The sequence below is a fragment of the Brachionichthys hirsutus genome, unplaced genomic scaffold (genome assembly GCF_040956055.1).
Source record: "Brachionichthys hirsutus isolate HB-005 unplaced genomic scaffold, CSIRO-AGI_Bhir_v1 contig_851, whole genome shotgun sequence".
Lineage (NCBI taxonomy): Eukaryota > Metazoa > Chordata > Actinopteri > Lophiiformes > Brachionichthyidae > Brachionichthys > Brachionichthys hirsutus.
Window position 1 is genome coordinate 443621 of NW_027180330.1, and position 14580 is coordinate 458200.

The window sequence follows — 14580 nt, forward strand, 5'->3', positions numbered from 1 at the left end:
GACTGATAAACAAACGTCGGACCTGCTTACGTCATGTTCACTTCCGTTCTTCGCAGTAAACGAGCTGTTTAGCTAAAGCAGACAGTGTGACATTTGCTGTGTAAATTACTTCTCGGGATTTTTTTGTGTTAATTTGTAGCTGTTTGCTGTTTACCCGAGTAACATGCTTCTTTTTTGTCCAACCTGTGGGAATGTTCTAATCGTCGAAGAAGGACAAAAGTGCATGAGATTCGCCTGCAACACTTGCCCTTATGTTCACAACATCACAAGAAAAGTGAGTTATACTCCGTCGAGATGAAAAACCACGGCATACTTTATGTTGCGTGAAGGTTTTTGGCTACAAAGATGCTAATTTTTTTCCATTCGTGACATTATTTCTTTTTCTACAGGTAAATAACAGAAAGTATCCGAAGATGAAGGAGGTCGATGATGTGCTTGGCGGTGCTGCTGCTTGGGAAAACGTGGACTCAACTCCCGGTAAGTGACTTGAGAATGTGGAAATGTGAAGAATTATTTTAAATTATTAAAATACTGTGATGGCAATTCATTGACATCTTTCAGTTAGTTGTAGTGGAAGTTTTTCAAAACTTAAAATATTTAATATGAAATAGTGTAATATTTCAAAACCCTGAATTCAAAACGGTGTATATTATTCTCCATGCACTATTTTAGTTTATAATAATTTATTTTAACACGTGCGCTTATTTTCAGTAGGATATAAGCTTTACCAAAACTCAAGGATGAACCTTAATTTTTCACAGCATTGTGAAAAGCCTTAACAGTGTAATAAAACTGCAAATTCCTTGAACTTCTTTTATAGTTGTCAAAGCTGCTCTGATTTGTGGAGTCTCACCCAGATATAGATTTGTAATCATAATTAACAGGGTATTAAAAGCATATTGTTGCATGCGTACCATCTTTTACATAGTATAATCCAGACATTGAAATTCCAGAATTTATAGTCCTTCCAAACTAACATATTGCATTTATGTCTGCAGAAACTTGCCCGAAGTGTGCGCACCTCCGGGCATATTTCATGCAGATTCAGACCAGATCAGCTGATGAACCAATGACAACTTTCTACAAATGCTGCAATGCCCAGTGTGGGCACAGATGGAAAGACTGAAAACTTTGCACAATTCAAAAATGTATTTAATGGTCATGAGGCATATATTAAATCATTCAGTCTATATTGAGTGATTTATTCTGTTTAAAGACTCAGCTGAATATTGTTTTCATTTCCTCGGTGTCCTTGCAGATTATTCCCTACTCAGGCATATTTCTTTCCAATAAAAAAGAAACATCTTGTTCTTATTTTTTATTGATAAAATAATACCTGTATACAACAGTCAAAAATGTGTTGACTTACATATTTAAACATATCACAGACATTTAGAGAGCAATGCAGCTCAGCATTATTCACAACACTGGCATACAGTACCTTGAATTAAAGTTCAAGCAATCCAATGCCAAATTCAGTTTTCCTTCACATATTAGCAAATCCCAAAGAGGGGAAAAAAATCACATTCACATAGCGTCAAGGATTGAGCAAGTGAGAAGTATTCATTTTGACGTTGCTGATGCAGACAAGCCACTTGGCAATTAGTGGCAGTTTGGGCATGCTTTGGTGGAACGATGGTTGTTTCACTGTCATTTTGCAAGATCTGTTACAATAATGTATTTGAAGCGTATTAAGAGGTCTTTATTGTACATTAGTCAAGATATCCTCGTAATCTAACATGCATTTGAGCAGTGCAGGTACTCTTCAAAGGCTCGTTGCAGTTGAAACTTAAATTGATGATGGTGTATCATGTCATATCTATTTTAAACTCGCTACTTGCTCATGGCATCAGTGAGAAGACCTGGTGCTGAGCCATTTACAGTCAGTCCGGCAGCTCCAGTTTGACTAATATAGTGTTACTATAATGTGCACGTATAATGAGTCACTGAGGAATAATCAAGATCAAATGCTGCTTTGGCTTGAGATTACAGTATAAATCACATTTTCCCATCAGAGCCATCCATCTGAGGAAAATGATAGCTAAGGTTCATAGTTTTCTTTGCATCAGATATGTGAATGTCAACTTAAAGTGCAAATCTTTATTAGCAAAATTTGGTGTTTCAGGGACAGGGCACTGGTGCCTTACGACTGAACCCCAAATAAAGCAAGTAACGTCAACCTTGAGCATTCTCAAACAAGCAAGCAAATGCATCAGTTTAGTTTATCAAGCTGAAAATTGTTCACATTAAAAAAGGAAAAAACATTGTGTTAAAACACAAGTATCAGACATGGACAAAAATACTCACAGTTATCAATAACTAAATGTATTTAAAATAAACAAACTTCAGTACAGTTTATTTCTCAAGCTTCGCAGATAACTTCAAAAGATCTTAACACGCTTCTCTACCTGGAACCTCCGTTTCCATTAACGTGCAACATCAACACTTCCTCCAGGTTTCCACAGGTGTTCTGATGTGCATGTGGTCTGTTCGTATCCCAACGGATGTTTTTAGTGACCTACATCTTCTGTAGCTCAGGCATTTCTACATTTAAATAGCTTGTGTATACGCATTGTTATGCCAAAAGGTGTGTGTGTGTGTGTGTGTGTGTGTGATAAATGTGATGTGATCGCATGAGGAAACTGCCCCTACAATTAAGAGGGCTGCACAACACTATGCGAAAAAGAGGGTGGAGGAAACCTCTTACTACCAGCACGAGATGTGAGTTGATGCATGGTGTAGTGTACATCTGTCGGTGGTTAGCATATACGCTTGTATGTGTAAATGTAGCCCTTACAGTAAGGGCAGGTGTGTGTCACATCCTTGAGGTCATCAATCAGACAGGGAATCAAGCAGCAGCCGAGATCACACCTGGAAACAGACAAAATGGCAACAATTCAATCACGTGCAGGAAAAGAAAAAAATTCCTATATGTGATTCTCACATCTTCAACCTGGCAGCATGAACACAATCACCTCAGTTCGAAGGTGGGCACCCTGGATTCGTGTCACCAATGCAGGATCTCACCAAATATGGTCACAATCTTCCCTTGCTTTCTTAAATTACGTTGCAAATACCATACATAGTGAACCTGATTAAAGTGGTATTTGACTACCAATTGCTTATCAGTGCATCCATAGTGAATGTAAATTTTCATTAAGATCAAGATCTCATGGAATATCCAAAAATAACAGGCCAGAAAAAGGATGCAAAAAATGAGGTAACGGGAGCCTCTTTTTCACAGGCATCGTACTGGAATGGGAGACCTGTGATCTACTTACCCTACAAAGAAGCAGAAGAGGCAGAAGAGGGTGTTCATGAGACCGACATCATGCGAGATGTGGGTGACGATTGCCTGTTGACAGTGCGGACACACAGTCTGAACCGGCGAGGTCTGGAACATTTCCCCCTGCAGTACAGTGACAGTGGTGGCTGCTCCTGGAGGAGCAAGGACAGTTGCTGTGTGACCCCCCATGTGGACAAAGTGCCCAGGGCCGGGGCCCATCTGTCCTGGAATCAGGTGAGGAAAGTGACCGGGATGAGGAGGGTAAGGGCCACCTGCAGAGGAGTCAATGACACATCATGTACTGTGGCATTCATGTTCAGAAAATCTTTTAACACCATTCTGTGGCAGTAGATTAAAAAGAAATGTGTGAAAGCGTGGAACTATATACTAATATATCAGCCTTGGCATGTTTATACAGTATGCTGTATCTTTGTGTGAAGTGTTGATGCTTTATAATGTTTTCAGTGCAGGAGTCTACAGGACCTGGAGGTGGTTGAGGCATGGCCATGGGCATGGGCCCTTCTCCAGGGACATGTGGGGGAAGGAAGCATGGTTGTGGAGCCTCATAAGGTGGAGGACCATATTCCGGTGGTAAGGGATGCCCTTGCGGCGGTGCAGTTCTTACTGTTGAACACAAACAAGATAAAATTATATTTAATGCAAGTGCAAACAGGTTCCATTTCTATCACACGGCACAGCAAAGCTCAAGACGACAGCAGACTTCACAGTGAATGCAAAATAGTCTGTGTATCCAGTGCAATGCTGCAAGTTATGGTTCAATACCAGGTTGTCCATTCTTCTCCACAAAAAGAGGTGCACTGGGACCTCCGGGGTACGGAGGTGGAGGGTCACTGGACATACTGGCCGGATATCTGTTTGGGGAAAGGAGATGGACACGGACCTCCCCTCTGGACTTTTGTTCTGTGAACTTAAAAAAAGAGTTTGTGTCATGCCCCATTGTTAATGAATTAATATAACACAAGAGAATAATTGAAATAACAAATAGCACAAGTGAGAGCTCCCCACTCCTGTCTCAGAGATTATGTTTCTGCAGGAAATGAGATTTCCTCGCTTGTTAAAAAATGTTCAGCAAATCCATCAAATACCATTGGAATATTCTGCATAAAATATAAAATCATGTTCATGGAAGCAAGTGATCCATGTAAATAAAGCGGTAGAAAAAACTCACACATTACCGTAATTAATCACTGTCCTAATTCTGGTTGATGTTACAAAAAAAATCAAAAACAGAACTCAGCGAACGCTTCTGCTTCTCATCTCTGCTAGCACGCTAGCTGGTGTGTTTTTAATTCCTTTCCCAGATAATCCAGCTCAAAGCTACTTGTACAACTAACCACAAATAACTCGGTTATGTAATGGAAGCTAGTTGAAACCGGCCCTGGCGTTATCTTCATCTATTAAATGCATCCCGTGCATCAATACATCTTACATAATCATTGACATGGTGGCTATCGGAGAGAACACGGGACTTTACGTCAATATTGTTGGCTAATTGGAATGTCGCAAAGATTTAGCATACCTGGCGCTTACATATATCGAGGAACGATTGTCAACGAATGTTGTTTTTGTTTTTAACCTCGGTTCAGTTCGGTAACTAAGGAGACAATGGTGTGTTTGTTAGCTAACGAAACAGAAAGCAGTTTTTAAGATTTCATATGCTACGTTTGCTAGCTAGCAAGCTAGCGTCGCCATTTATTGTATAAAAAAACAACAAAGTGGAGATAATGTTCTGAATTGTAAATGAATGTTCTGAGTTGTAAATACATAGCGCTGTAAAATAATGCTCATCGCAGCTGTTAGTGTGTGAAAATCACCTGGTATTGAGAGAGACGCAGCCTGATCGCGGTGCAACAGAAGTTATTTGACGTTCGATCCGACCCTTCTGAGAGTCTACGTCCGCTGAGAGGGATTTACGCCTGACGTCATTATGTTTTATTTATTTATTTTTATAGTGACAAATGTTTAATCATTACAGCTCAAGGTTTGATCAAGTAGACAAATGATAATGAGTACGTATAGAAATACATACACCTATTTAGTTTGTATTTACTCTTTACCGTTTCGTAGTATTGCTGATAATGAAAACAAAGTAATTCCAATAGAGTTGATGATTCGGTGTTACCACTATCTCCTTGACTTTTTTATATTACTTTGAAAGCACGTGCCGGAAACGTTGTGTATCTTGATTCACGTATATCAATCAATCAATCAATCAAAGTATAGTCGCAGTTCTTAATTATAACCACAAGAGGGCGTAATTCACATTGAGGTAAAGAGGCCTTCGGGAGATCCCATCTCAGTGCGCATGCGCAGGACTTCCGAAAACACTTGGAGACAGCCAATCAGGAGGTAGAATCTTCAATGTTAGCTCAGGTCTGACAAAACAGCATCAAATAAACTCCCTCTGCTGTATATGCAGTAACATTCACAGCCCAGCCGCGGCTAATCCAGACTTTAAAATGTTACATTAATCGTTTATTTCTGGTTGTTGTAAATTTGTTCGGGCGTTAGCTTCCGCTAAAGGCAGGGCTAGTCGGAGCTTGCTAACGCGCTGTCAGCCTGTAAGCTAACGCTAGTTAACATCGGCCACCCGACAGAAGATGGGTTCCATCCTGAGTCGCAGAATCGCTGGAGTTGAAGATATCGACATCCAGGCTAACTCAGCATATCGATTTCCACCTAAATCCGGTAAGAATATCTGTTGACTGAATTCGGCTCTCCCATAAACATGGGACATGTATCATAATAAAGCAAGAGCAAACACGGAGACGCCTAGCATGCAGTGGCTATCCTCAATTTAACATAAAGTCTAGCTAATTTTATTTTGTTGATCATCATAATCTGACAAGAGATGCTGATACTAATCAATTTCAATTGTTTTTTGTTCTTGTCTTTCATGCCCAGGGAATTATTTTGCAAGCCACTTCTTCATGGGAGGAGAGAAATTTGACACACCACACCCTGAGGGATACCTTTTCGGGGAAAACATGGACCTGAATTTTCTAGGAAATAGGCCAGTGCAGGTGAGAATAGATTGCTTTAAACCCATTGTGATGCAGGACTACATTGTTATTCATACTGTTCCTCTTATTCGAGTAGTTTCCGTATGTGACGCCTGCTCCCCACGAGCCTGTGAAAACCCTGAGGAGTCTAGTTAACATCAGAAAGGACTCTCTGCGTTTGGTCAGGTAAAGCTAGCAAGGAAAGCTTCAAACAAAAACCCCCAGTTCAAGTAAAGAACTGCTTTGAGGAATAGACATTCCTCTGTTCATACTTCCTCCTTGTCGTAGGTATAAAGATGACTCTGACCCGCTGGAGGAGGACTGTGCAAAACCAAAGGTTCAGTACGGTGTGGAGTTCACCTTTGATGCTGATGCACGGGTGGCCATCACCCTCTACTGCCAAGCTTTTGAGGAGTTCTCCAATGGAATGGCAGTGTAAGAATTTGATTCTTTAAATTGAATAATAGTAATAACGAATATTGTAGTCAATATAACAAAAAGGTGATCTTGGTTTACGTATGTTTATGAATCAATCTTAAAATTGATCTGCATTACCCATGTTTTTAATCTACGCAAGTTTGAGGAATACAATTTAAATGAATCAAGCAACAGGTATGGGGAAAAAACAAAACAAAGGATTGTGGGGAAACAGGAGAGCAAGCCTCCTTTGTCTGCAAACACACTGACCCCCCCCCCCCCCCCCCCCCATGTATAGGTACAGCCCAAAGAGTCCATCACTGGCCTCTGAAACTGTGCATTACAAGCGAGGGGTGAGCCAGCAGTTCTCCATGCCAGCTTTCAAAATAGATTTCAGCGAGTGGAAAGAGGAAGAAGTAAGTTTCTGCAGCAGTTGGCAACACATACTACAGTGAAAAATGAATATCCTGATTAATGCATCTTTGTCCTGAAAGCTCAACTTTGACCTTGACCGAGGAGTGTTTCCCATGGTGATCCAGGCTGTGGTTGATGAAGGGGATGGTAGGTTAACGGTCACTTACACTGGATGCACAAATATAACAGGCACATCAATAGTTATGAGGAATTGGAGAATATTTCAGTTTAGACTTGTCAACTTAAATTTACATTGACCAGCGTACTGTGTTTCCTTTTCAAGATTGCCTTGGACATGCGCATGTACTTTTGGCAGCCTTTGAGAGAGTATGTATACCTCAAAGTAAAATAAAATGATTTCAGCATGCAGAAACAGTTTTTTGTATATGCTAAATAACCTTTTCCTTTTCGTTCTTTCTTTCTTTTATCTCCAGCACGTCGATGGCAGTTTCTCCGTCAAGCCTCTGAAGCAGAAGCAGATTGTAAGTTCTTATTTCAAAATAGTTTTTGGAAAATTCATTTGTAGTGAATCACCCTAAATCAAAATCATACTGTGGTTGTTACAGAATCGTATGCATTCATTACAGGATGTTTTACACCTCATACCCATCTTCTGCTTTCGAAAAACGTAAAAAAAATTAACAAGGTTAATAATAATGAAAACAAAACAGTGGAGAGAAAATGCTGTACATTTCTCTTGTCATCTCTCGTGGAACTTGCAGACTTTTATCTCTCAATCATGAAGATGAAATTCTTCTTACTGAATCTCTAGGTGGACCGTGTGAGCTACCTCTTACAGGAGATCTATGGGATTGAGAACAAAAACAACCAAGAAACCAAGGTTCCGTGGAAATATCACCGCATGCATGGATCACAATTCTGCAAAATCTTAAGGAATGTTTTGATTGTGTGACTTTTTCTTTTCTTTTTCCAGCCATCCGATGATGAAAACAGCGACAACAGCAACGAGTGTGTTGTGTGTCTGTCTGACCTGCGAGATACACTCATCCTGCCCTGCAGACATCTGTGTCTCTGTAACTCCTGCGCAGACACCCTGCGATACCAGGCCAACAACTGTCCAATCTGCAGGCTGCGTGAGTAGTGTGACAATATTTTAGTTTATGAACATCATCCATCATTTAACATAATGAATTATAATGTACTTGGCGTATCCCTTTGTTCCTCCCATCAGCCTTCAGAGCCTTGCTGCAGATCAGAGCTGTCAGGAAAAAGCCCGGTGCTCTTTCCCCGGTGTCCTTCAGCCCTGTTTTGGCTCAGACTATGGACCATGACGAACACTCGGTGCGTCTCATGCACATCTAGGTGTTACCAGTTAAAGTATGCTGAAATTGGGAAAAGATTTCACCACTAAAGAAAAGATGGGCATGGATTAAGTGAAGTTCTGCATTAATTCCTCTTTTACTATTTCAAAACAAAGCTAACTAATGTGATCTACATTTAAAGAAACATGTATTGAGCATCAAGCTGATATGTTGTATAATAATCAGAAACAAGACTTCTGGATGGCTTTGTTTAGCAGTGGCAGACAAGATGTGTACTTGACATATTTAAGCAGCAGCACAGCATTGTAGCACGTAATCTCAGATTACGCAACCTGACAGAAAAGGGGAGACTCATAATTTCCAATGGCCATGCATGTGTCTGGGGAAATTGTTTCATAATGCAACGTGGTGAAAAAACAAGACATCGCATTTTCAGTTTTTTTCTGTTCTGATAATATTACACTGCTCATTGGCTACCAAATAGTTACATCTTCCTTTAAAGATGCTTTAAAACATGTTGATGAGCTGTGCATTGATCCCACGGGTATTTGACTGTTTCTCTCGGTAGAGCGCAGACTCGGTTCCTCCTGGCTTTGAACCCATCTCGCTGTTAGAGGCGCTGAACGGTCTCCGCTCAGTCTCGCCTGCTATCCCAACAGCCCCGCTCTATGATGAAATTAACTTCTCTGGCGGTCTGGGAGGCGATGGCAGACAGCTGAGCTCCCCCGAGCATTTAAGTGATGGAGGTCTGCAGAAAGGCAAAGTCAGCAAATCCCCTGACAGGTAATCTCATGTGTACGAAACACATTCGTGTACACAAACATTGTCGTGTGTCATCAGGCTAGCACAGGAAACAAAATGAGACATTGATTTATGTTGTTTGCGTGTTGCATCTTTTTTGGCCATAGTAAAAATAATTGCAATAAAATAATTAGATGCTAATTATTGTAACACCAGTTTAACTTTCTTTCTTGTACCCGCTAGCACCCTCCGATCTCCATCCTCTCCGATCCAAGAGGAAGACGAGGAGAAGCTTTCTGAGATGTCTGATGCCCAGCCACACACGATGCTGTCCAGCAGCCCAGCGCCCACAGACGTAAGCTGCCATCTCACCGCTTAAAGTGTCACACTTGCAGCAAAGGCTTTAACGGGATCTTTCACCGTCTTTCAGGCCACAGCAACCGAGGATGTGGCCGAATCCCTGTCCCCGGATGACGGTGAGTTTGTCATTTGCTGCCCTGTTAATAATGTGACACTGATCAATATGCACTGTTGGTGAGAAATGGATTCATTGACTTTTATTCTCGTGGTTGATCCAGAGGACAGGATGCATTCTGGAGGAGACATTCTGCAAGACTGCAGCAGCGAACGCAGCAGCTTGACCAAAACAGAAAGTGACCCTCCAGGGGATTTGTCTCTGCCTGGTGAGTGTCTTCTGGCAACAAGAAATTGGAAATATCTGACTGTAAAACATTTAATAAATCCCTCCTAACAAGAAGGAAATCAATGTTTCTGTGCAGATGCTTTAAGTATAAAGACTATTAGCAATTTAAGTGACAGATTTCTGATTCGTACATACTGGTACCTTCTTTCTGGCTAATACATCTGTTCTCTTGACGTTTCTCTTCGTAAATCTGACACTCAAAGCTGTGATTTCCAGTTTATTGCATCTAACCACTGGGCTTTTGTAGTTCTCTGTTTCCTAACACTTCTATTTCCTACGGTTCTGTCCCTTCGTACCACCTCACTGGTCAGCACTAGGTCCTGATGCCTGCTCCATTGGTATGGAGGAATAACTGGTATGTAGGCTTTCCTCTGTGTTCTGCTTCTCTGTGCATGAGCTCTCCTTTCACAAATTACGTAGATCAATTTCCCATTTATCACAGGTAGAAAAAGAAAACAGTGCAATAAGTATTATGAAGTGGATTTCCTGCAATCAAGATTGATCAGCGTTTCCACAGTCTCACGGAAAGTTCCTTCCTCAACAGGTTCATCAGAGTCGACAGAAAGCCTGAAAAGTCAGAGCACAAACTGCTCCAGCCAGCCTCTCCTCTCTCCTTCAAGCAGCCTTCACCTGGAGGACGAACACCTCAACCCCTGACTCTGATCCAGCCGTTTCCCATCCCATTTATCGGAACACATTTTGTTTTTAAAGATCATCCGATCAATCTGCACCTTTTACAGCCGATTCCTCTACATTTGCAATCGGAGCCGACAGCAGCCCTGAAAGGGCGTCCACCAGGATCACGAAGGACTCACTTTATTCTGCCAGTATCCCCGACATTAAAAGAAAAGACAATTTATACCTTGCATTGAAAACATTTCATTAACTATTAAGATGCTTAGTCTTGGGTCTCTGTCAGAGTTTTGGTTTAGTAATGTGGATTCCAGAGATGTTTCCCTGCCTGTTATGGTGAAGCTTTTAAGCACACATATTTTAACTACCAACTGCTTGATGATGAATTCAGAAGAATTCATAAATTCATTGTATATTTAAATATAGTACAATATTCATCATCAGGAGTCGAGAACCTGTTTTTCCAGTGAGGTTAATTTCTTATGAGCTCATATTTGAAAATGTGTGTTCTTTTGAAGACTCAAATTTTTTTCATAATCCATTCCTTCTAACAAGATACTATTGTGAGATTAGTTTAAATTGTATGCAGTCTTAAACTCCTACAAGTCACTTTTTTAGTATTCCATACTATGTGATGTCTATGTATTATAAGTGTAATAGAATCCTGTGTGATTTCTTACAAAATTATTTTTTGCATATTACATATGAAAAAATAACAGCAAAAGTAATAGAACTCCTTTCAGTTAGTGTGCAAGTTATTGTATAGTTGATAAGAACAACAGCTGAACTCAAAAATATTTAAATCCTCCTACAAGCATATGCGCCGGATACACGTGTGCTGACTGTATTCCCAGTTATCGAGCTTGTCGTACAGTCTTTGTGGCTCCGCTAAAGTTCTGCATACGTGATGCAACTACAAAATAGAAAAGTAGTTTTGCTTCTGTGGTCGCAACGCCTTTATTTATCTTTTTCATTTACGTTTCACGCCAAATGGATAAATGTGCCTTGAATTGATATGGCTGCTTGCTTGTTGCATTGGACATGCGTTTCTTTAGATGCTACAATATACTGTACAGGTATTCTGCGCTTACGCAGGACACCACGCCTTTTTTTTTTTTCTATCGCATACTATAACTACCGGAAAACATTTCTGCTCTTTGCAAAATGTAAATAAATATATATATTATCTTCATGTAATTTTTATTGGAAGGATTAGATCCAATGCAATAAATGCAAAACGTTGCTTTTTAATAATTGGGATTCATTTTGCATGTCAATTTGTAGAGGCTTAAACCTCTTGTTGCTTTAAACTATAGAAACATGGTTATTTTTGTCTTTCCCCTTCATCCTGTGCCATTTCAACTCGACTCTGTGCCTTCCTTTTGCTGTTCTGACCACTATTGACCTGGTATCCAGGATAAGTCCACAGAAGGGGGTTCGTGGCTCTGTAAAATCAATAACCTTTCCTCATGTGTAGCAGCATGTGTGTAATAATAAAGAGCACAAAGAATCAGTACTTTAGCCACCTGCGATTTTCTGGTCTGTCAAAAATACTTTTTTTCTCTGAGAAAAAACGAGTCTATTGCAATCGTCTCGTCTTCACGAATATGAATGAAATGCAATGACAACTATCAAAATTATGTTTATTGTAATTATACTTTATTCAAATAGTAACAGAAGGTTGCTAATAATTTAATGCTGAATAATGTGCTAAATGTTGCCAATGTCACCTTCAAATTAAAGGAAAATATTTAGTACAAGGTAAATGAAGAAATATCTCAACACATTCTTCCCAGGACTCCACACACGACAGTTCAGGGTGAACAACAAATTCCATTTGGACATGGTTAATTTTGGCTTATATACCAATCAAGGAACACATTCAGCAAATCTTTTTAAGGATTAAATAAATCAACAGAACAGCTTGTTAACTGAGAAAAGCAAAACTAAACTGGAAATACAGATAGAAAATAAATTATAAAATGGGGTATATTTTTATATTTATTATCAAGGACTCAGGGCCGCATTAGCTGGGGCCTGGGAGTCAAAAATGTATAAAGATTAATGTATAATGTGTAAAATAAAATGTCCTTTGTATTGACAGTCAAAAAAGTCTGCGTAAACAGGGTTACCTCAAAGCTGTTAAAACAAGTACACTCATTTAATTAGTCTGTGCTAAACCTCTTTGAGACATGAAGTCGCCCCCCCCCCCTCATTCAGTAAAGATGCACGTGTCACACCATCTCGTCAAACCTGGTCTTGTTCATCTCCAGCCTCAAAAATAGCATAATCCCAAATGTACCAAAATACACCTAATCCTAATTTGTTTTTAATTTAGATAATCACAACATGAATATCTAAATAAATGTGTCTGCACACCTATGCCATCACCAGACTAAACTGAGGTTAATCGTACTTATTTTACTTTTAATGTGCATAATCAAAAGATCCACCCAGGGGATTGTCTGTTTCTCAACTGAGATGTTTAAAGACATGTATAAATGAAAAACTAACCCAAGAACAAACTGCTGTCCTTTGAAAGCAGGGGATTTAGTGGCAGGTGCTTAGACAGCTATCCTGCTTTAAGACAATCACCCTATGGTATGAGATCAGAGAGAAAGCAGCGGAGGAGGAGAGACCTGAAGGTCAATACCTTGGCGATTGGAGTTACGCAGCAGTCAGAAGCGTAGGACAACACAAGAAACAGAAAGTACCGCTGGCAGGATCGTGTTAGTACAAAAGTTATATTTCAAAAGAGCTGGCAGAAAAGATACATTTTCAGAGCTTTCCGTATCATCGAGGCAGCATGACACAGCAGGTCATCGGTTCACTGTTCCTCCCGTTCTTTCTGAAGACTCCCGTCAGTCACCTGCGACAGAGACGACACACGCTCCCCGCCAGCGAGTTCAGGAACCTCACACCACAGGATGCAATCAGTGTGTTTGAGATTGAGAGAGAAGGTAAGATGTGCTTCTTCTGCTCATAATTGGACCTTTTCTTATACGTTTAACCCTTATATGTTAGTGCTTTTCCATTTTGATTAAGAGATTGTGTAAGTGGAGTTTCCCCCCCCCCCCTTTTTCATTAACACAGCATTTGTCTCCGTGTCTGGAGTGTGTCCACTTACCCTGGATGAGGTGCTAAACTTCCTGGGTCAGTGTCCTGAGCTGTCGCTGGGTTGGTTTGAGGAAGGACAGCTGGTAGCTTTTATCATCGGCTCAGGCTGGGGCAAGGAGAGGCTTTCACAGGTGTGGAAACAGTGAAGAAATAAAACCAACATTGTTTTCCATGTCAATTGCAAATTTGTCAAACCTTCCTTATTTCTACAGGAGGCAATGACTCGGCACATCCCAGACACCCCGACTGTGCACATCCATGTGCTTTCAGTGCACCGCCATTGTCGCCAGCAAGGCAAGGGCTCCATCCTGTTGTGGCGCTACCTTCAGTACCTGCGCTGTGTTCCAGGACTCCGCCGAGCCCTGCTGATTTGCGAGGATTTCCTGGTGCCCTTCTATCTCAAGGCCGGTTTCAAGGGAAAAGGGCCGTCAGCCATCTCCATATCCAACATGTGCTTCCAGGAGATGGAGTACATGCTCGTCGGGCAGGCATACGCACGGCGAAACAGTGACTGTTGGTCCCTCCGCACCTATCCTAACCTGCTTCCTCAAAGTTAGCATGGACTCCATAAAGAAATGATTAATAAAAAAGATAGTTAACACACGGATAGATAAAGGCATGGAGCACGGATGTACCAGCAGTCTGGGTTAGGTATTGATCTCGACCTCCTACCGTCAGCACCTCACTGTATCCAACCGAAACAAGGAGTGAGGATTGCGTGAGAGTGGAGGGGACCACAAGGGGATCCATACAAGACTAGAACAGCATCGTTGCACTTAATTTGACTTATGACAAATCAAATTACATTTAAAAGTTCAGCTTAGAACCGAATTTTGTTTTTTGCATTCATATATTTCCATTAGTTTGTCACATCATTCAAAATACATTGTAGTGTAATAGAGACTATTTATTTATTTACAATATTTTAGATCTATCGATATAAACTATTTTAGATGTGTAATA

General features: G+C 40.6%; 3 protein-coding genes across 4 annotated transcripts; 2 read left to right on the plus strand and 1 right to left on the minus strand.

Annotated features, from left to right (window-relative positions):
- Positions 1 to 1311: 1311 nt before the first annotated feature.
- On the minus strand, positions 1312 to 5179 carry LOC137912959 (cell death-inducing p53-target protein 1-like). Its single transcript, XM_068757090.1, has 5 exons — positions 5122 to 5179; positions 4070 to 4214; positions 3770 to 3910; positions 3282 to 3558; positions 1312 to 2871 (listed from the first exon to the last, which is right to left on the minus strand). Exons 2-5 carry the CDS (start codon positions 4143 to 4145, stop codon positions 2760 to 2762), a joined length of 606 nt encoding a protein of 201 aa, XP_068613191.1. The 5' UTR covers positions 4146 to 4214; positions 5122 to 5179; the 3' UTR covers positions 1312 to 2759.
- Positions 5180 to 5907: 728 nt separating this feature from the next.
- On the plus strand, positions 5908 to 10524 carry LOC137912944 (probable E3 ubiquitin-protein ligase MGRN1). Of its 2 annotated transcripts, none has more exons than XM_068757072.1 (16): positions 5908 to 5995; positions 6212 to 6330; positions 6407 to 6495; positions 6598 to 6744; positions 7025 to 7142; positions 7221 to 7287; positions 7424 to 7467; positions 7575 to 7622; positions 7913 to 7981; positions 8075 to 8234; positions 8333 to 8442; positions 8992 to 9206; positions 9408 to 9519; positions 9595 to 9640; positions 9743 to 9847; positions 10412 to 10524. In XM_068757072.1, exons 1-16 carry the CDS (start codon positions 5908 to 5910, stop codon positions 10522 to 10524), a joined length of 1650 nt encoding a protein of 549 aa, XP_068613173.1. The 2 variants fall into 2 exon arrangements, with proteins under 2 accessions (XP_068613173.1, XP_068613174.1); XM_068757073.1 differs by having other exon boundaries at positions 9595 to 9638; positions 9735 to 9847.
- Positions 10525 to 13306: 2782 nt separating this feature from the next.
- Positions 13307 to 14174, plus strand: LOC137912927 (serotonin N-acetyltransferase-like). The gene is made up of 3 exons (XM_068757055.1): positions 13307 to 13460; positions 13594 to 13748; positions 13830 to 14174. The coding sequence occupies exons 1-3, from the start codon at positions 13307 to 13309 to the stop codon at positions 14172 to 14174; spliced, it is 654 nt and encodes a 217-aa protein (XP_068613156.1).
- Positions 14175 to 14580: the final 406 nt, after the last annotated feature.